The sequence below is a fragment of the Vigna umbellata genome, chromosome 1 (assembly GCF_029865625.1).
Source record: "Vigna umbellata cultivar VRB3 chromosome 1, Vumbellata_1.0, whole genome shotgun sequence".
In the NCBI taxonomy this organism is placed as follows: domain Eukaryota; kingdom Viridiplantae; phylum Streptophyta; class Magnoliopsida; order Fabales; family Fabaceae; genus Vigna; species Vigna umbellata.
In genome coordinates, this window is record NC_142165.1 from 106,670,673 (window position 1) to 106,693,772 (window position 23,100).

Here is a 23,100-nt window from a genome sequence, read left to right on the forward strand (position 1 = left end):
CAATCCCGGGCGGCCATGCGAAGACACTCAACCATGGTCTTGTAGTGACCAGTTCACTAGCAGTGTCGGGCGGCCAAGTGACCAGCTCACTGGCATATTCTAGTGATCTACTCACTAGCAATCCCGGGCGGCCATGCGAAGACGTTCAACCATAGTCTTCTAGTGACCAGCTCAAACCGCTCCTAACACGACTCAACTACAAAAAGTTAAACCCCTTCGCACCTGCAAACAACTGCTCGGGGCTTGGGGGGCTTAATGTACTATACAAGATCCGCCGACAAGAGACTGAAGAGAGACGATCGATCAAATACGTGAGGACAGTATATCGGCCATCTGGACGAAAGTACCAGTCGGCCTCGTAGGCACAGTGAAGGGCAATAATGGGTAATTAATGTGAGTAATTACCGTATCATAAGCATATATATTACATTTATGAATGATTGGCAGATATATTTATACTGCATTAATGGTTAATCAATGGACTTGGCTGTCACATTATTTAGAATCTGACAAGGTTGCGCAGCTTTGATCCATCCTGTGTATAATATTTTATAATTTAAAATTTAAAATTAAGAGTTGGTAGAACCTGAGAAGGTTGAACGCATCTTTGAACCATCCTTTGCATAATATTTTATAGTTTTTATAATTGAAAATTAAGAGTGGTTAGACCCTAACAAGGTTGAACGCAACTCTGAATCATCTTGTGCATAATATTTTATAATTTAAAATTAAGAGTCGTTAGAACCTGACAAGGTTAAACGCAGTTCTGAACCATCCTGTGCATGATATTTTATAATTTAAAATTAAGAGTTGGTAGAACCTGAAAAAGTCGAATGCAAATATTTTATAATTTAAAATTAAGAGTTGGTTGAACGCAACTTTGTACCTTCCTGTGCAAGATATTTTTACTCACAAAAACGAGTTAAACAAATATATTATAATTTGGTTATAATGAAAACTAAAGCATGTCAAAGTTGGATGTAGGGCTGAACGTTCCTGAAAGTTCTCAAAACAAAAAACATGTCTTTGGGAACTATTACGGAACTTTTTACTCTTGTTGCAAAACCTGGAATTGATCCGAAGTAACGATGTCGAGACTGAGCGTGCGTCTTGTTCTTTGTGGCTTCATGGGGATGCCGCTCGGCCCTACGGTGGACGCCAAAATGTTTCGGTTGAATTGGTCTGAGGGTCGGTCGTCCTTCCTTGCTCTGCTCTCTTTTGATCTTCAATGCTCTCTGAAAACGCGATCCACTCCAATGGGTTGTTGACCTGCAGAAAGCACTCCGGCGCTCAAGTCAGATATGTTTCATAAAGAGGTCTATATTTTATAATGGATAGAAAATCAGTTGTCTACTTATAATGCTTGCCACATCCATGTTCATTGATTAACCATTATAATTAATCATTAATGCCATATATTTGTATAGCGTAAGCTAATCTGACTTATTAGTATCTATTTAATAATAATCAATTCCGATCGGTATAGTTCATAGTACATCAATAATTCTTTTTTTACCATCTTATTCCAAAGAAAAACTCAAATACATTAGAAGATTCAAAATTTATTTAAGCCTTAATTTTAGCAACTTAACTCAAATATATTGAGGGGTTATGCTGCGACTAAGTTTAATTATGATTTAGGTAATTTTTTTTTCGTAAAAGATAAATTATTTCGGGCATCTTTAATGTTCTGTTTACTTCCAAACTTGTACCCTGTAGAGAAGATGAGCAAGGAAAGTCACATCATAATATATTATTTTACAAATTTACCCCTAATTTTTAATTAATGGTGTGTTTGCTATTATTATAATCTCATTTACATATTTGAATTATAAAATATATTAAATACTTCAGTATTTAATTATAAATTAAACTAGTATACACATAAAATGTAACTATTTTTCATATTTAAAATTTTGGGCATCTCTATATTTTTAATGTATTACTTTTTTAAAAGTATTTATGTGAATTTCACGTAACATTATGGATAATTAGTAATTATAATTAGAATAATAATAATAATAATAATAGTAGTAATAATATATATATATATATATATATATATATATATATATTTCAATTTATATAGATTTATCCTTCAAAATAATAATCATCTAATTTTATCTATTAAATAATTTTTTAGTCCATCAAATCCATCACATTATGCACAAACTTATCTCAAATCCACTCAAATTACATCATCTTTTTCTTAATTCAAATAACATCACAATCTTCCATTTTTTCAAATCTATTCATTCAAACTCCTTCAAATCATCTCCCATCTAAACACACCTTAAATAACTTTTACAATTTTTCTGGGTGTGATTTGTTCCATTCTGACTTTTGTTTCCATATCTTTTAATGCCATACTTAACTGTAAATGGTAACTTAATTGCACGTATGCTGAATTGAATACGTATCTTCTTAAAAATATGGTTTAAGAAAACAAATTAATTGATGGAGGTAATGTTGTTTCCTTTGTATTAGAGTTTGCATTGCTCTTTCTTCAGTATTTGATTTAATGATAAAATTAAAAAAATGAAGAATCCAAAAGGACAATCCTATAATTTTATTCTTTTTGAATTTCACATTTGAATAAAAAAAACAAAAACAATATGAAATGCAAAACTGATGAAAACGACATTGTTCCATCACATTGGTTAATTTTTCTCCAAAAGGCACAAGTTTAAAAATATCTGTCATTATATTTAACTAGTAATATTCTTAATTAGCAGATCACTCATTACTTTATAAATATAGATAAATGATAGGTATCATAACAAAAATATTTTTTTTATAAGGAACCAAATATTTCTTTTTTGTAATCAGAAGTAAAATACAAAAAATTAACAACAAAAACGATAAAAATTTTTTTTACTGATGACATAAATAAATAAAAAAAATTAGAAGTATTATAGTTACGGAAATGTCAATTAACTTGGACGCAACAAAATGGAAACAAAATTTTTATTCAAGTTTAAAACGGAAAAAATATAGGAAAAATTGATGAGAAATAAAAGTTATTTAAGCCCATTTTTCATACGTATATATTAATATCAGGTAATTTAGAAACATTAAAATATTAAGAGATGAGACTTGGAAACTTTCTTGATTTAGAAGTCACGTGGAGATAAGAAGAGAGAGGAGCGATGGAAAGAGATAAATGTTAAGCAATTAGAATGACTTGTTGTATACTTTTCTGAAGAAGTACAAACAAACCACGGAAAGATCAGAAGAGATAAAAGAGTGATAAAAACAAACATAAGAGTCAAGTAAATGAAACTATTTATGATGTAATAATTACTAAAAAGATAAACTGTAATAGGATTATCAATCATAAAATATATAAAGATTCTTGTAATAAAAAAGATATTTTATACGATCTTATTATTAGAAGAGTTTGTTATGATTTAGAGACCAGAAACGCAGATCACACCTTTAAAGTTCCTGCAACGGACTAGTAGAGAGAGTTTGTTAGACACTGAAAACCCATTCCTTCATCAAAAAGTTGAAAATTTTGAACTCTCTCTCCAAATTCGCATTTGAAAATTCAGTTTGAGAAAAAGGAGAGATGGAAAATACGACGGAGTTCGAGCACTTCGACGTGGTGTCAGACGATTCCGATCACCACTTTCTGGGTTCAAAGAAGGGAAAATGGTTCAGCGATTCAAAGAGTACAGTGTACAAAACCATCGTGAGAGAGTGGAAGATTCTCCAGCAGAACTTACCGGAATCAATCTATGTCAGAGTCTACGAGCAACGCATTGATCTAATGAGGGCTGTGATCGTAGGCGCTGCGGGCACACCGTATCACGATGGTCTCTTCTTCTTCGACATCGTGTTCCCTTCCGATTATCCGAGGAACCCTCCGAAGCTGTATTACCACTCCTTCGGGTACAGAATGAACCCGAACCTCTACACGAACGGGAAAGTGTGCCTGAGTCTGTTGAACACGTGGTACGGGAGAAAGAAGGAGAAGTGGGACCCGCGTGAGTCCACGATGTTGCAAGTGTTGCTCTCGATTCAAGCTCTGGTTCTGAACGAGAAACCATTTTTCAACGAACCTGAGGCTGTGCCATCGGAGAAGAAGTCACGTGCGTACAACGAGAACGTCTTCCTTAGTACTTGCGTCACCTCCTTCCATCTGCTTAAGCGGCCGCCGCGGAACTTCGAGGCCTTCGTCAGAGATCATTTTCGCCGGCGGGCGTTTTCGATTCTGGCGGCCTGCGGCGAATACGCGAGTGGGCGCGTGGGAGTTGGGTATTATAATTACCATGACTTGCGTTTTCCGATGGTCCAGGTTTCGAGGAGTTTCAAGGAGCGGATGGTGGTGCTTTACCCTCGGCTCTTCGAAGCGTTTCGTCAGAATGGTGCTTCTTTGGAGGGTTTGGCAGAACAATTGGAGGTGCAGAGCCAAGAATCCGAAACCAAAAGCAGTGGAGTCTTCAAAAAGATAGTGGAAAAGATAAAAAAGGCTTTCAGATTCAGGAAATTTGGTAAGAACAAAATTAGCCAGATGGACGGGAGAAATCGTGGTCTTGAAAGTGTTTGAAAGTTAACCTAATATAATTGAAGTAGTGTGCATATCTTATTATCATGGCCTTTTCATAAGATTGAATTGTTGATTGGAAGAAAAAAAAAACTCAGGTCATTGTAATAGTTCATGATGCAAGTTTAGATTGTGATCTTATCTCCAGTTAGACAGACTGCAATGTTCATGCAATTTAATTGTTTTTAAAATTTACGCACTCATTTGATTTTTATCTCATTCTTGTTGCTTTTCATCGCAAAAGTCATTGTTTTACGATTTCTCTCTCTCCTTTTATCTCTTTCTGCAGTATATTCCACTCACCATAACAATTGCATATTCTTCTTTAAAATGAAATGAGAAGAATTTGAGTGTAATAAATGACCGTTTTTACATAATTTTATTTTATCAAATTTTCCATATTTTATTTCCTCTCTACAAAATAGATCCTAAGAGCTTAGAGTCATAGAATTAAACGAAATTCCATATTTAAAAGGGGCTAATAACAGATAAGAAAACAAATCCATAAATGATTTGTACCATTTATTTTTATAATTAACAAGGAATGAACTGCTACCATTTACATAATTCGTAACTAACAGTCGAAGTTCTCAGATATTGGATGGATTTATGCTAGTAAAACCTCGAATTTGTGGACCAGCAAAGTATCGTCCCACAGAAATTAGTTCTTGGTTATCAAGATTAGGCTAGTGCGTGAACTTTGCCCAAGAAAAATCATATACATTTACAGCACAAAAGATCAGCGCAAATAAAGAACCTACTAAAGAACCTACTACAGTTTGGACTGTTTCTTGGAACTTCGACCAGCTATGAATTCCTGCATCTTTCTGAATTGCTCCTTCGTCATTCCGTTATAATAATCATGAGCTCTCTCCTAAATTTTTTACACGGGTGGAGAATTTATGTGTAAGAAGATTTGGGTAAAGCTAAAAATGTACACAAATGAGGAAAATAGAAAAATCCCTAGCAAGGAAGATCATTGATTACATAGAAGAGAAGCATAAAATGGATAATGCAGACTGACAGACAATCAGGAAAGAAATAGTGCCAAACAGAGAGCAAACAAATCAATCCCCGGATACAATTTCGGTGTAACACAACCTTTCTCTTTTCTTTTCCAATGTTTACGAAAGATACAATACATTAATCTCAGGTTGATGGAAATTGCACTCGAGTCTGAGGCCCCTGAATAGCACTTCGTCAGACAAATTAACCATAAGGGTTGCAAACTAATTTCAATAAGTTTACACTTTCAAAGACAAATTTGATCAATAAAATGCTGTTTTCAGGATCTGGAACAACATTTCCATCATCAGGGGGACAGTTTATTTGTGATAAATAAAATTAGATGGATAGGTCACTCATCCAGTTTGTGGGATATGAGTCTTTCTTTTCAACCAGACCATCTTATTGCTGTTATAAGTTTTCTCACAAATATTTTAAGGACAGAAAAAAAATGATTTTTAATATAAACTACAATTAGTATAGTTAATATAAAAGTTGAAAAGGGTTAATAAATTAATTTATACATAAAGTAAAAAATTCTACGGCAGTTATGGAAAAACTTTTGGTATACTGAGGTCTAACTCCATGTTAAGTTCACATCAACTACAGGGAACAACAATTAATGGATACACCCCCACTCACCTTATGAGAAACTGAAACCATTCCATATACATTAGAAATCTTCTAGCTGTCTTAGAGAATTAGGCAACAATCGACATGTAATAAGGGAGGCAGATAATTGTTGTGTTGCTCTAGACCAAACCAAACCAATCTTTTTCGCTAAATCCGTGCCATATAATGGTAGAGACAAATTGTACAGAGTACTAACCTTTTCAAGGGAAAGTGCATGGCCAAGATCAAGTTTGATGCCATCATTGATGACCGCCTTGTACCTCAACACCAAGTCTTGGTTGTTTTTGACAATAGCATCAGCAATTTCCCTGCTTTTCTTCAACAATTCACCATCTTCAACCACATGGTTCACGAAACCCAGCTTTTCAGCCACCTCAGCGGTCAAAGGTGAGGCCGTGAGAGATACCTCCCGCGCTTTGTTGACCCCAATGATGCGCGAAAGCTTCTGAGACAAACCCCACGAGGGAAATATCCCAAACCTGCACAAACAGATAAGGGGCGTGTTCAAAATCCGAAGAGTCGATTTCTATTAAGGATAAAGGGAATGAACCTAGCGTGAGTGTCCATGAACTTAGATCCCTTGGCAGCGACCAAGATGTCACAGGCGAGCGCAATCTCGAACCCAGCGGTGACGGCGAATCCTCTAACGGCTCCTATTATCGGTTTGCGGCAGAGCTCCATTTGCACCACTGGGTCGCTCTCCGGATCCTTCACGTCGCCCTTGAACACGTCCTCCGCCGCCGTGAGATCCACGCCAGAACAGAACGACCGGCCCGACCCGGTCAATATGATGACCCGCACCGACTCGTCCCGGTCCAGTTTCTTGAACGCCTGGGCCAGGTCCACCATCATGGGCCGGGTCAGCGAGTTTAGAGAACCCGGACGATTGATCGTGATCAGTGCGACGCCGTTTGGGTGGCGGTTCACGAGTATTAGTTTCTCCGGTGATTGCCGTTCCATGTTTGACCCGATTCGATGGTTGAAAATGTGAAGTTGGCTTAAGAAGAAAGGGAGGGAGTGGATCCTTCTTTGAGGATGCAGTCTTGAAGTGCGTGAAGCAAAAGATGATCGGACGGAGAGATGACGTGTCAGATAATTATCTTTATCCACCACAAAACTAATATTTCTTATTATATGATCATGATTTATATGAAACTCAACTTATATTTAATAATTAATATTTTTAAAGAAATGTTAGAATTAATTTTATAAATAAAATGATAGATTTGATAGTAAGAGGTTGGGAAAAAGTGTTGAACGCAAATAATTGATTGAAATCATCTTAATCAATCACAATATTATTTGATTGTTGTGCTTAAATAAATCTAGAAAGAGGGATAATCCATACAAAGGCTTGATGGATAATATAATATTACTTTACTGTTAGTGCATTTTTTTAACTAACGTTATTTCTATATTTAAAAATTATTGTTTATGATTAAACTAAATTAAGTTTGTTAGTGTGATAATTTTCATTTATAATTTGTTTATGTCAATGAACATTCAACAATTTAGATAAAAAGTCAGATCTGGACAATATTGATATTTATCTATCTCAATAAATGTCAAGACCAACATTAATGTTTTAAAATTTTAAAATTTTGGGAGAATAAAAACTAAGAGAAACATTTTATAAAAAGTTCAAAATCAAATATTTTATAAATAAGTAAAATATATAGAGTATATAGAGATTATTGTGTGTATCAATTGTGTTTAGAGAGTATATAGAGTTTTCAAAAAATTATTACAAAATATATTACGCTTTGATGTTCTCACAAGGTGCAATTTCATATATATGATGAATAATATTTCAAAGTTGTATTTGAAAAGTTTGATAATGAATATTCTAGTGGTCTTTTTTGTTGTGATAATGGTCATCTTACCTTCTAATGATTGAAAACATGTCTATTTTTGTTATTTTTTTTAAATTATGAAGTTATTAAAGGTTTCTCTACGTCTTTCCATATGATTATACATATTTAATTTTACTAAATGGTTACTAATTGACAAAACAATTATTGTTTCAGTATAGTTGTTGAGGCCGAGATGCGAACGGTGATGAATGACGTCTTCTCCTTTCAGCAATGTAATGTTTCCTTATCGTTCTTCAGGAAGAATGGGGTGGGTACCTGCGAAGGCACTCTGACGCTCAAGTCAGAAAAAGGAATGACTGAACCTTTTTAGTCCAATAATGGAAAAATATTTTTTTCCCTCTCTCTCTGAATTATTCAAAACGTACCTGTCTCCTCTAGGTTTTTCGTATTTAACCTATCCTCGTCTTTGATATTTGGTTGGTTAGTTCCGCAACTTGCGCTTTCATGGTTATACATTTGTAACCGCTTCTTCTTTAGTGTATCTGAGTCAATTGACCCAGTCTGAATAAAGCTGACCAAGCGTATGTTGACTCTTAGCTTGACTGGGTTAATTTGATCCATGTTGGTTGTTTGGTTTAAGTGACGGACGATCGTTCCTAAGACGATCGATGGTTTAAGTAACGGACGATCGCTATTAAGACGATCGATACTAGGGGCGACATTGACGAGCGTGTGGCATGACGATTGTCTCGCTGGCATTATCTTTTACGATATCGCGATCGTTTCGCCTAGGAGGTTGACGATCATTAGGAAGTGATTGTTGACTATCCGTTAATACCTACTTGGCCTCTTCACTATTGTTAGCTGTCCGGATGAAGACGATCGTTCAGTCGGTCGTTTGGTTTATTGTTGACAACTGCTCGTCTTCAGATATTCTATCATACAATTATGAATCTAAATATATATCTGAATAGTATATTAGTTCAAATTTGTTTTGACTCAAGGATAAGGTACCAAGGTATTAAGGTAATGTTGATAACATCAATCACTTATTTTATTTTGGTGTCATTTTTTTTTATTTGAACATGTTTTGCACCATACACACCCAAACAACTATACACAAGTTTGAAGTTTGAGTATGTAATTTAGAATTTTCAACAAATGTATAAATATGATTTAAACAAAGTTGTGGAACCAACAAATTGTGTACAACAAAAATGTATTATTAGTACAAATAAGCTAATGATAAACAATAACATAAATATAAGTAGTCATATGTTAGTGCAACTGTATTTTCTTCTTAATCTGATACATGAACCATTGGTGAAATTCTTGGATATTTGATAATGGTTGATGATTTTAATAGCATTTGAGAGAAAAACATTCCATAGAAAAAATTAATTATAAAGGTGTTTAAATAAGTTTTGTTGATGGTATGACCACTTAATATTTTGGTTTGGTGGAAAATAAATTATTCATGGTTTTCGAATCTATAAAAATGGTTATAAATGTCTTGGTTAGAGAGCATATTTAGTATTGGAGGTAGGGTTTTGGGTGCTTTGAAGCTTTTTAAATCCACTAATGGCTGAGTCACTTATCTGTGTTCAAAATTGGTTGAAGAACACTATAACCTGATGGCATAAATATCAACTAAGAATCCGAGCTCTATCATAATATTTTCATAAGTACAAGTTTGATTTATTTTTCTTCTAAAACTCTTTTATAAATATATTGTTGTGTATATTAATAATATTTAGTTTTAATTAATTTTTAGAATTTCATAGTTACATAATGGGAGGAGATGAAGTAACCAGAGATGACAATGTGTCGGGTCGAACACGCATAATGCCTATTCACAACTCGACCTGCCCCATAAAACTGTACCAGCTATCTGTGTGAGTATCCACATAGAAAATACCCGTGAGTATTTTAAAACTCGGGTAGTAACGGATACCCACAAAAAAAATAATATTTTATACATTTTTAAAATAAATTTTAAATAAAATTACAAAAAAAAATATATAATATAATATAAATTAAATTAAATATAATTTTAATTTTAATTTTAATTAAATTTAACCTAATAAAATATATTTTTATTTTATTATTAATTAAATTTAATTAAAAAATATATATAACCTTATTTTTTTAATATGTACATAGTGTAACATTCACGTATTCATCAAACTTGACAACTCAATAAGGTTGCGTCATGGTGACATTTGCACCGTTAGAAAATTACGGGCCTTACTGAACTTTTTTAAAAGATAGGATCATTTTGAATCAAACCCATAAAAGTAGGAAACCAAAATAGGTATTAAACCGTTTATATAATTAACATTGAGTTTGGGTGTTTTTTCAAATGTATTACCTTTACTGTAAAGTAACAAACTAGAAGGATGAAATCCTTTTACAGCATTAATACGAGGAATTAATAGTACTATTTAATGTTTTTCCTAAAAAACACTATAAGAGTATGTTGGAGATATGTGACGTGACGTGAATTATTGGTGAATGGGTAGGAAGTAGAACATACTGACTTCAAATATCTATAATATCTTCTTCCATGGGGACAGAGCACCTAACAGTTTGAGGCATCCAATTATGTCCTCAGCATGAAGTTTGAGGCATATCGAGATTTCCTAGGAGGGAGCAAAAGACACCTTACGAAGCAAATTAAGGAAATTGTCGTCATAAGCTTTGAAATCATGAAAACAGAACATTAGTAGTGGCTCATGATTTTCACTATCTCCTAATCTTTCTTTAATTTGTAAGTTTATAACATTTGTGCTGAAGCATTTAGTATGACGAAATAGGTATCCACACCAAATAAAAGGTCAAGTTTGAAGGAGTCCGCGAATGTTGCGTGGCCAAATGTAGTTGGAACCTCCTTCTAAGAGATTCTTAGCTACGATAACATTTGCAGCATCAGTTGGATGATAGGGGTCCCAAAACACGTACTTTGATCTGTCATAGCAAACTTTCGATGTGGGACCACATGGAACCAGACCTCCATAGCGCCCAGCCACGCGACAACAAGCTGAAGTTGGATTAACAAAACCTGCCACATGTATATACACACAACAAAATTTTTGTTCATAATAAACACCTTGCAAATGCAAATTCAAAGGTTCTATTCTGATAATCGATTATTTGCCAAACAATATAGACACGTACCGAGTGCTACATAATTCTTGAGAATATCATCTAAAATTTGATACACATCTGCATAAGCAAAAGCTGAACCCTCTAGATTTGAGTTGAGTTCTGTAACAAGGTCTTTTAGTTGGGAATTATATAGCTGTGCTAGCTGATTGGGGAAAGAAACACAGCTATCTCCAGCACCGATGTTTGAATCCCTCTGACTTGGTATACACCCTATAGGCCCCACATTCGCCACAACAACTTTTCTAGCCCCCAGATTGAACAACCTCTGCATGTGGTACATACGTTGTTGAAACATTAAACAATTTGTCGTAGAATAGTCATCAGAACCAAAGATTTCATAAAATTATAATCCTGAAAACATTACAGTGAGCTGAAGTCTGAATTTTGATATCATTTTTGCGACAAAGGATTGTGGAGACTCCGAATCTCGTTCGGAAAATGAGAATGATGGTGTTAGGTAGTTATTTATGAAATCGTTTGAGCCTATCGACACGGAAAACAATGACATATTTAATAGATTAAGAGCCGCAGGAAGACCAATGCTGGCTATGATGTCTTGTCTGGTATTTGCAAAATTATCTATCTGTGCATCGAAGTTGAGCCGACCCCCCTGACAATCCATCAATGCATGCAAACTGTTATTAATGTATGATGATGTGAGATTATCACGGTCTTACAAACACGTAATAATCATGTAAAACTAATAGCTTCTTGACGATTATAGCATCTTAAACAAACATCAACAGAAGCAGAAACTCACAAAAACTTGTCCAGTAAAATTTAGAATTCCACCTCCACCAGAAGCATAATTGACACCTTTCAGAATCACTGGTCCAACTGTGGTGGGTGCCAAATAGGGTGGGGTTAAATCCATACCCAGTTCCTGACCTGATGGAGCAAGAAAAAGAAAAACTCATCAGACAAAAGATGTAATAACATTAATATAAAAAGTAGAGAAAAACATAGGATGTAATTAATATAAAAGGTGGTAAATCTTGCCAATGATGTCGACGATGGTTCTTCCATTAGTGAACCTTCCCGTTGGTCTTCCAAAATCAATGCCATTGGGTAAATAATTAGCCTTTGAGAAGGAAACAAGGTAGTTATTGTTTCCTACGTCAACAAGGGAATCTCCGAATACAAAATTTGCAGGGAGATCATCTGAGGTTGAAACGTTAAACAAAACCAAGACTATGAAAAGTAGAAGCAGATTCAAAAGGGCACCCATCACAAATAAAGAACAGTAACTGGTGACTGCAACGAAGTACTGAAGCAGTTCCTCCTATATAGTACTTATACCTGTGCCACATTGTACCAAAAACAATGGGCTTTATAATGTGCAAAAGACACTGCCACCGGCTCATGATAAAGGAATTTTATAATAATAAATCATGTGAGGGATAAAATCATGCAGTGGGCCAACATTAATTGCTCTGCCTATAAACCTACTAGTCTTGACCGTGTAGTTGGAGGGAATAAATGACATTTCAAATTAAAACAAAACAGATACCATAATAAATATATATATATATATATATATATATATATATATATATATTTGGTTTTCATCCACATATATGAGATGGTCTCTTAGTTAACAACTAATTAATTAGGGTGTGTTTGGACTAGATTAAGGATTTGAGAGACTGAAAATGATTAGATTTGAGAGAGAAGTGAAGGGAAAGTGATGTTATTTAGATGAAGAAAAAGGCAGTGAGAAATGAAATGAAAGTTTATTAAAGATTGCTAATGATTTAATGATTGATAAATAAATAAAAATATATAAAATTAATTAGTGAGAAGTTGTGATTTCTTTTTCTTTTTTTTGCATTTTAATGGATCGTTTTCCGAAAAATCATCGCTTCTTAACTTTCCGTTGCTGCATCCAAACACACTGCAAAGAACGTTAATAAATAACAAAAACTAAAATAAATAAAAAATTAATGCGAGATTAAAAAGAAAAAAATAGTGAGAACTAAAAATAAAATATAAAAACTTAGTAAAAACTATAAGTAAAAAAGAACTATATACCTTAAGACAATTCTGTCACTTATAAGTCGGACGGTCATGGTGGTGGAGAGTCCAGAAGAATCATCGTCATGATCGGTTGGTTGAGAAACTAAACCAATCAGTCATTTATCAAATTAATTAATTAATACTAAATATGTTTAGAGGTAAAATGTAATTATTTAGAATTAGACCAAATTAATCAAAAATTCATTTAAAATTTATAAATATAAGTTTGAGATAAATAGATAGATAATTTTACACATCGTTAATGCGCGGCCAAATCTTTTTCCACTTTGAAATCAAAATATATAGATAATTTCCTAATTAAACGAACGCAAACAAACAATTATATGAAAACTTAAACTGAAAATTAACATTTAGACTTGTTATCGACAGTTGGATTGTTTACCTCGATCCTCGCATATAAAACATATTCTAATTTTACTTAAGAGATGAGTTATTATTTAACAAACATGTTATTTAACAAATCTTATAAAATAATATAATATCAAAATATTTTTATATAATAAAGATCAAATTGAAATATATTTTTTCATCAATAGCAAATATAAAATCCATAAAATTGAGAAATGAAAATTTAAAAGAGTTATTCAAAGTATAATCTCAATAAACAAAATATATGAGTTTAATAAGTCTATTTTTTTAATAAGGAGGAAGTACTGATTAAATTAACTAAATTGATTATTGCAAATTAACTGAAAATACTGTTTTTTTTATGTCAAATTGTCTGGTGTTTTCGTATATTAAAATTTTATCTCCAAATAAATTCTATCGATTTATCGACTAGCGTTGCCAGTGGTCTAATAATGATATACAATACATTCACGGTGATTAAAACAGTATTTTAATAAAATTATTTAAGCGAATAATTTGTTTATTACGATTACTTTTTAAGGTGTCTAAAAAACCTTAAAAAAAACATTTTAGTACGAGTGTAGCATAAAATCCTTGTATTATCAGACCACAGGTTCTGCTATAGTTTGTGAAGCTTTTGAATTTATGTGCAACACAACGAAATGGTAGCTTTGGTTACCTGCTTCTCAATTTTAAATTCCTGTCTGTCTACAGTACTTTGCTAACAATGCCACAAGTTGTTCAAACTTCAAAGTTCAGAAGCACTGAATCTTCACGCTTTTTAATTAAATGCATCTCAATAAAAGAAAGGATACTATTTAATGTTTGCAGGGACTTCCTTCAATTCATATTTTCTTTTGCAACTTTAACTATCACAAAACCCACACTGTCGCTTTTTCTTGACTAATACTTTTTCCTTTGTTTTCTGTGCACCCCTTTCAATAATAATATTTAAAATATGTATATTATTATTTACACAAAACTTTGAATTAATATAGGCATGTGAAAATTTAACATGAAAATTAATTTTATATTGTGCAGTTTTTCTCTTTGTTAATAATTAATCTCCATGCAGTATCCGTTGCTCTGTTTCATGTTTTGGGTACGAGGTCGATGTAATAGTTTGAGGATACATAGTTGAAAGTCTAAATAATGTTTAGAAATACAAATGTTAAATTGAACCGTTTTAACTATTCAAATAAACGTATTTTGATGTGAAAATCAATTAATAATTAATAAAACATTAATTACATAATTTTTTTTATTTTAAACTTTTATTTATAGATTTTTAATCAAGTTTAACTTAATTATTATCTAATTATATTTAATAATATTTTATTTTTAAATTAATTAACATTAAAATTAATATATTTAGTTTAATTCATTATCAAACAATTTATTTTATAATTAATTAAATTTATTATATAATTCAAACATAGTTGATTATTTAACCTAAAAGTCATTGAATAAAGATAAAATTAATTTATAATATATAAATAGAGGTAAATCTTCTTTTTAAAAATTGGTTTTGTAGGATTTTGGAATGTGTTGGAATTCTCACTAAATTAGTTGTTGAAACAATACGAAAAATCATCTCATATAAAAATTACAAGCTAGTTCTCTTTCATGGGGCCTTCTGATTATGCAGCACAAAATACATAATTCACCCATTACTTTTGTTTTTCAGACAACTTTGCGCACATCACCATGACTACTTTTTTTGCATTTGTTATGGATCATAAATGGTGCAGGTAGCATATATGGAAGAATGGGAAACATGCATACGCTTAGAAGAGATTTTCTAAACTGAATTACAGCTACCAACAGTAAGAAAACAAAGGAAGTACCATACTTGGTTGTTGATGATGTGTAGCATCATCTTCATAACTGCTTAAACTACAATGGGAAGCCAAAGAGTTCCATCCACTTCAAACTTGCCTCATTTACTTTCATAATCAATGAAGGTCGACGTGATTCTGGCTTCATCTTTTTTACTTTTATCCATTTTTTTTTTATTTTTTTATTCATACTTTAAGCCAGTTGACTATAGTTAATTTATTATTGCCGTTCTTAAAAAAAAATGCATGTGTCATACTATTTTTTTATATCATTCTTCGTTTATGAATTATTATACAATGTAATAAGTTTCTTGCTTTTTAATTTGGATGTGTTGTGATTTCCTAATATTTTAAAAATCACCAAAGTCTCATTATTTTTCTCTCCAATAGAGATGACTTTATAATAATGAAAGTGCAATTAATAGATTATTTTTAGGATAACTTATAAAAAAGTTTACTCGTTTGCTTAGATAACTTATAAAGAAATTTTCCCAAGTGGGTCACTCAAACAAAACATTAAGGTTAATGTATATTGAGGAACATTGAACACATGTTGGTTAATATATTTAAACTGAAATGTTGTGATTTAATAACTCTTTGAGATTCACATTTCGTATTTATATTTTAATAGAATATTAAATACAAATATATCTATACATCATTATTAGAATATTTTTTAATGTAATCATCATTATAACAACCTTTCAAGACCCTCTGCAATGACAAATATCTAGAGGAGAATTTTCTTTTATGTTGTTTAGTTAGATTCTCTATATATTTTTTATCATATATATGAAATTAATTAATAAGAAGAGAAAATAATAATAATAATAATAAGTATTTAAACAAATGCAAGGATGTGCTATATACAGAACATGACATCCCTATATATATTTATTGTCTATAAAAGAAACAACGTTTTAAGTTTAAGACTTACATAAATATATATATATATATATATATATATATATATATATATATATATATATATAATTAAGGAAAAAAGTTAATATAATATTAGAGAATAATTAAAAACTATAACTATTAAATAAAACTTTTGATTATAAAAATATATTTTAATCATAAAAGTTATTCTTGCATCATCAAAGTATAAGTAAAAAATTATAAAAATTTAAATATTATAAAATTCTTGCACCATAACAACACTTAACACTTTTAAAAATAAGATAAAATGAAATAAAATTGTATTATGATTACTTTGATGCTTTTGATAAAAAATAAATAATATTTTATAAGTTTTTTTTCTTAAGTGAAAGTTTAAAATCAACTTTACGAATAAACTTTATTTTATAAATTTATAAAATAAAGTTTTTACTTATATATTATAAAAAATACTTTATTCATATTTGATGTGAGATTTCTAATATATTTTCACACTATTCTAATATCATTTGAAGTAAATATTAAATTTAACATTTAAACTAATAATCAAATATGATTTTCAAGTTAAATTTTTTAATTCAATCTTTTACATCAACAACGAATAAATTTAAAACTCAAATTGGCTCAAGTAAAAACAATATACAATGACTTTTATGTATATGATCTTGAAAATATAAAATAACATTCAAATTACTTATTATATTAGGAAAAAATAAGAATTAAAAAAAGGAAAAAATAAGAATTAAAAAAAGGAAAAAATAAGAATTAAAAAAAGGAAAAAATAAATAAACTTACTAACTACAATATGAATATAAAGCAAGAACTAAAATTAAAATTCCAAAGTTATTTAAAAAAAGTTCAATAAATATGTAAAAGAAAAAACAAAATTTCAACTTGAAATAGTTGAAGAAATAAGGACAATTACAAGAAACTTAAATAAAAATTGAAAAATAAATAATAAGAAAGATAAATTATTATTATTAAAAGTAAATAAATTTACATATAAAATTAAAAAAGCTAATGACTAATACACATACCATAGTACCATGTAATTTATTTGTCACCTAATTACAAATACATCAGAAAACTTGACAGTTTGCAGCCTTTTCATATTTGTTTCCCATAAAAACATTTATAGATTACCTTTGGTCTTTTAGGGATTAAAAATCTCACTTAGAGTTAGGAATGACAATAAATGAGATGAGCTTCATTATAATCTTTAAAATAAAAGTTTCTTTTAATTCTCATATTCAAGATAATATAAATTTTTTTGTCACGTACCTATTCTCATTTTTTGTTATTTTAATATCAATTGATTTTTATAAAAATAAAATAAAAATCACAACAAACACATAATATTATCATATGTTCATTACAAAAAAGGACAAATAATGTAAATTAAATTATCTTTACTTATTTATTTTGTTTTTATCTTTTTTATACAGATCCAAATTCAAAGATATTGTTTCTTTTATGTATTTTTGAATAAAAAAAATACATTTTGATAATTTAAATAAAAATTAGTTAAGTATTTTAATTAACTATTAAAAAAAAGTCAAAGCATTTTAATTAAAAGTAAATTAAATTCTTTCTAAAATTTAATTAACTTTTTGTTGTTAGAATTAATGTTGGACCAACATTTTTTTATTTATTTATGAAGTTTTACACGGCCTTTCAGACCTTTCATTAAAAAAACACGAAAATAGTATTATCCACCCTCTTTTTTCTATTAGGACACTTTCGTTCTTTCTTCTTTTCCCTTTCACTCCCTTAGAAGGAGATTAAAATTTAAGACAGTTGTTTTGAGATTAAAAGCAATTATATTGAAAAACAGTAGAAAGAAAATTGACTATGAAGTCCAAAACAAAACCAAACTCAACCATAAATTTATTTCCATTTTCATTTTGATTAAAAGATGTAGTTGCATTCTGTGTTTGATAAAACACATGCAGAGAAAAAAAGATTAATTTTTTCATTGTATATCATCAACAGTTCTAAAAGATTGTGATTGTTGAAAATATTTTTTTATACTTTTATATATTTTGTTCTTTCTTTTATCTCTTCTATGTGATGTGTTCCCCTTCAATGATGGATGAAAGTTATTGTCATCCTTATACAAACAACGTAAAAGTTCATTTATTTATTTTTCTTTCTTTAAACTTTGAAGTATGGTTTGACTACAATATAAATGTTTTGTTCAACTTTTTTTATTCACCACCTAAGGTAGAATGCTAACGTATGTTTTGGTGGTTTTATTGTTATTATTCTTATTATAACGAACATACTACTTATCGTGAAGATTATTTGGAGATGTTGAAAATCTCAATTTCCTAAAATTGAATATTATTCTGTAAAAAATATTTTTGAACTAATTAGAATGATATTAATGCATAGTAAATATTATAAAAATCATCTTCCCTGGTTGAAAATAAATACTATTTTTTTTATTTTTTAAAAAGAACTTAATTAAATCAATTTTTAAAAAGTTAGGACACAATGAAAAAAAAAAAAGAATTTTTTTTAGCACAGATTAAGAAACTTTTCAATTAAATAGAGTTGAAACGAATAATTAAGTTTTATTTTTTAATTTGTAAATACAATGAGATGACATTTTTAGGGTTTTGGAATGATAAGAGAGGGGTCACACCCCTTCTTCCCCAATTTTCTTGTATTTCCTCTTCACACATACAACGGACGCAAACTCCATGATTGGCAACATTAAAGCCCTAGGTTGCTGATTCCGGTGAGACTCTCGCAAGATTCCTCCAATGCTAGTATCAACGACTTCTCTGCTGCCACCCTATGACGGAAGCCATTGCGCAACGCCTCTGCATCAATCACCCTCAGTCGTTCGTCGTTCCTGCGCGTGAGTGCTACTCGCACTAGCCTTCTGCCGTTAAACCCTCGCCAGACAGGGCACCTTCGATTTTGCCCATTAACCACTTCCGCACGAGCTCGCCGTCATTGGAGATCGCATCTCCTAGCTGCACCTCGACGTTAGAACCCTAGGCCGCCACTGTTATCACGAGGTCGCCAATACTACGACTACGACGTGTTGTAGATATGCATCGTGCTCACGATGATACGTGGATTTGTAGTGATTCCGGGTCTGGTTGGGTGTGCGACTTCCTCTTTTTCAGTGTTGTTGTTGTTTTGGCGGTGAAGGGCAGGTGAAACGCAAGGAGGAGCTGCGTTTTCGTTGCCGAGATCCATGTCTACGACGAGTGTGCGAATGCTCGTTGTGCTATTTGTTGGCGCACGCAACGACTATGGTGAACTACTGGTTCGTTGCTGGCGTGCCCCTCTCATCATTTACCATCATTGAGGAAAAAATAGTTATAGCTTTAACCTGTATAAAAAATGAATATATATCGATTCTTAAACTAGTATAAAAATAAATAAAAATTAACTGCACTAGTGCTAGTTCTCACAATGGAGAGATTAACGGCAGTGGTAAATTTGATGTGTCACTATAATTAAACACTTGACAAGGTTGAGATATTCTAACTACATGTACGCCTGCTGGATTAAAGCGTTGGCGCCAAACTAATGTGAAATGAATAATCTGGGACAAAATAGTTAGTTAACATCCTTTCTCTATGGTCATCAGAAGAAGATAGATTCAACATGACATGATTGCTTACTTGTCTGTTTCTTGTAAAATATAGTCAAGAGCTAAGACAAGTGATGTTTTTCCACTCAGCAGTGAAAATCAAGGCCTAGCCTTTTGAAGCTCTGTAAGGTACAACTTATTTATTGAATTAAAACATTCTGTATAGGTAATAGGTTTTTCATGACACGAATTTGTTTCTACTACCTCGATCACCAGTTTTATGTACAGCCTTGATAGAATCCAAGTTGTTAAATAACTGTTTCGAGATAATTTATATTTGTAAAGCTGATGAATTACAAGTCCCACATCCATGTAATATCTTTAATTTTAGCTTGTTAGTACAAAGCAAAATATGGCAGTTGTTTTATTAAAGGCTAATTGTTAACTGTGATAAAATGAACTTGTGATGTAAAGGAGAAAAGAATCAGATGACCATGAACGAAAACTTTCGTTTATTTCGATAATGTATAAATATAGCGTACGTTATACGTACTTGGTTCCTTAAACGAGCATTGCATTGCATGGTATATAGTATACATACTATTAAGAATATATTTTAACTCAAAAACCCCGACCATCACTACCGAAGCCACCGCCTCCACCGGCCCCACCGCCACCACCTGCACCGCCTCCAATGCCACCGCCAGAACCCCCTCCAAAGCCTCCTCCGGCGCCTCCTCCGGCACCAATTCCTCCCCCTACTCCACCACCATGCCCACCACCAAAGCCTCCACCGGCACCTCCACCAGCGCCTCCACCGGCACCTCCACCAACTCCTCCTCCAAAACCACCACCTTTTCCACCTCCAAAACCACCACCAGCACCTCCACCTGCACCACCTCCAGCTCCTCCACCTGCACCACCTCCAATTCCTCCGCCTGCTCCTCCTCCTACACCACCACCAGCTCCTCCGCCTGCCCCTCCTCCTACACCACCTCCAGCTCCTCCACCTGCACCACCTCCAATTCCTCCGCCTGCCCCTCCACCTGCACCACCTCCAATTCCTCCGCCTGCCCCTCCTCCTACACCACCTCCAGCTCCTCCGCCTGCCCCTCCTCCTACACCACCTCCAGCTCCTCCACCTGCCCCACCTCCAACTCCTCCGCCTGCCCCTCCTCCTAGTCCACCGCCAGCTCCTCCACCTGCCCCACCTCCAACGCCTCCTCCTGCCCCTCCTCCACCACCAACTCCTCCTCCCACGCCTCCACCTTTTCCACCTCCAAAACCACCACCAGCACCTCCACCTGCACCTCCTCCAATGCCTCCTCCTGCTCCTCCCCCACCACCAACGCCACCACCTTTTCCACCTCCAAAACCACCACCTGCACCTCCACCTGCACCTCCTCCAATGCCTCCTCCTGCCCCTCCTCCACCACCAACTCCTCCTCCGACACCGCCGCCTTTGCCACCTCCAAAACCACCTCCAGCACCTCCTCCAATGCCTCCTCCTGCTCCTCCGCCACCACCGTGCCCACCTCCGAATCCTCCTCCTAGACCACCACCTTTTCCACCTCCAAATCCGCCACCAGCACCACCGCCACCACCAATTCCTGCCCCAAATCCACCACCATGTCCACCTCCAATTCCACCTAAGCCGCTTCCAAAACCGTCAACTAACTCATTTTCTTTAATTTTTCTGCATTCTGCTGCTCCTATCACTAATACAAATGCCACAGCAAGTACTGCAACATAGCTTTGTAACTTTCCCATCCTTACACAGATAGAGAAAATAGGGCAGAAAATGCTTTCTGTGGAGAAAGCTTGGGCAGAAAGGAGTTATTTATAGTGTGAACAAGCGCACACACACCATTAATACACGTAGACTTATCGAGATCTCAACTATCGAACACCGTCAAAAGTTCAAACTTTGTTTCTAAAGATAAATCCACGGGCCGGTGAAATCTTAATTGTCATGTCCCAACCATCAACTACTTTATTTAAGTACAACGTAGTTCGATTAATAGCTATTAACAAAAATGATAATATCTCGATTAGAAAAAACACTACTGAAAGCAACTAGCTTGCTCCAGTCACTGTAGGAGTTTAAATAGTGAGTATCCTTTTTGGGGTTTCTGCTGTGAATTATCTTATTCATTATCAGGTGCTAAATGGGACATTTTCGTTTATCAGGAAAGTGGTTGTTCATAATTTTCTGTGAAACATGTTCCCTCTTTGTATTGTCAAGAATCAAAATCTACAAAAATGAAGTTTGTACACGTACAAATTCTTATTTTGAAGTAAATTATTAGAATCTTGATAAAGAACTGAGAACTAATTTCTGAAATTGTTAAAATTTATTTATAGTACTAATATCTCGAAAAGAAAATTTGTATACACTGAAGATTCAATCTCTAATGACACACTTGAAAGAACACGGCTCTTGATGACGATGGAAATTGGTGTTATTTGGTATCCAACAGAACGACTTTAGTTGGTAAATATATTTAAGGCTGGATGTAACGGGTCGAGGTGAAGGATACAGAGTGATTAATTTTCTTCCATTTTTAGTGAGTAAAAAGTGAAGTTAGAAAAATTTTCTGGAAGTGACTGCGATTGGCAGATGGCAATTATGAAATGTTGAAGACCCTTACGTTTTTATACTGTTTTTCTCATTTATAGCTTGAAAACTTGCCCTACTGCTATGTGTATTATCTGTCGGTTCAATGTCATATACATGGGATTGGCATGTGATGTGAGAAACATTTTCAGCCATCTCACTGAAATCAAATTAAAAAAACTTCACATGTTAATGTTTAGTCCAGTTTAAGAAATATATAGCATTTCTGGACGATTGGCCACCCCACCACATGTACAGCTTGCTTCATCAATACACAGTGACAGTCATATTATTTCATAATACTTTAATATTAAAATGTACTTTTAGTCAAAGAATGCTTGTTAAAAATAAAGTACCAGCATTTTCAATGGCTTTTAGGTTTGAATGTGCTTCCGTCACTGTCTTTGAGTAAATAATATAATCATAGAAAATTGTTGCAATAAGAAAATAAAAGAGTATGATTATAGGGTATGTAAAATTAAAGAATGCGTGTCATAAATAATATACATCAGTTATTAGAAAACTGACCAATATACATGCAGTATTCCGTTTCATTTTGTATTAGATGAATACTTTTCATCGTTTCTTAGTAACTGATTTTGTGTGAATTTCAACGTTTTCTAAATCAGTCATAT

General features: G+C 32.9%; 3 protein-coding genes and 1 pseudogene across 3 annotated transcripts; 1 reads left to right on the plus strand and 3 right to left on the minus strand.

Annotated features, from left to right (window-relative positions):
- The first annotated feature begins 3,393 nt into the window (after positions 1-3,393).
- On the plus strand, positions 3,394-4,768 carry LOC148207048 (putative ubiquitin-conjugating enzyme E2 38 pseudogene; annotated as a pseudogene).
- Positions 4,769-5,038: 270 nt separating this feature from the next.
- On the minus strand, positions 5,039-7,290 carry ECHIA (enoyl-CoA hydratase/isomerase A). The gene is made up of 3 exons (XM_088105423.1): positions 6,738-7,290; positions 6,384-6,666; positions 5,039-5,423 (listed from the first exon to the last, which is right to left on the minus strand). Exons 1-3 carry the CDS (start codon positions 7,145-7,147, stop codon positions 5,322-5,324), a joined length of 795 nt encoding a protein of 264 aa, XP_087961549.1. The 5' UTR covers positions 7,148-7,290; the 3' UTR covers positions 5,039-5,321.
- A 3,069-nt stretch (positions 7,291-10,359) lies between these two features.
- Positions 10,360-12,445, minus strand: LOC124845883 (GDSL esterase/lipase At4g16230-like). Its single transcript, XM_047323077.2, has 5 exons — positions 12,169-12,445; positions 11,930-12,057; positions 11,534-11,779; positions 11,179-11,434; positions 10,360-11,062 (listed from the first exon to the last, which is right to left on the minus strand). The coding sequence occupies exons 1-5, from the start codon at positions 12,395-12,397 to the stop codon at positions 10,839-10,841; spliced, it is 1,083 nt and encodes a 360-aa protein (XP_047179033.1). The 5' UTR covers positions 12,398-12,445; the 3' UTR covers positions 10,360-10,838.
- Positions 12,446-20,337: 7,892 nt separating this feature from the next.
- Positions 20,338-21,778, minus strand: LOC124845880 (uncharacterized). Its single transcript, XM_088105424.1, has one exon. The coding sequence runs from the start codon at positions 21,616-21,618 to the stop codon at positions 20,470-20,472; it is 1,149 nt and encodes a 382-aa protein (XP_087961550.1). The 5' UTR covers positions 21,619-21,778; the 3' UTR covers positions 20,338-20,469.
- Positions 21,779-23,100: the final 1,322 nt, after the last annotated feature.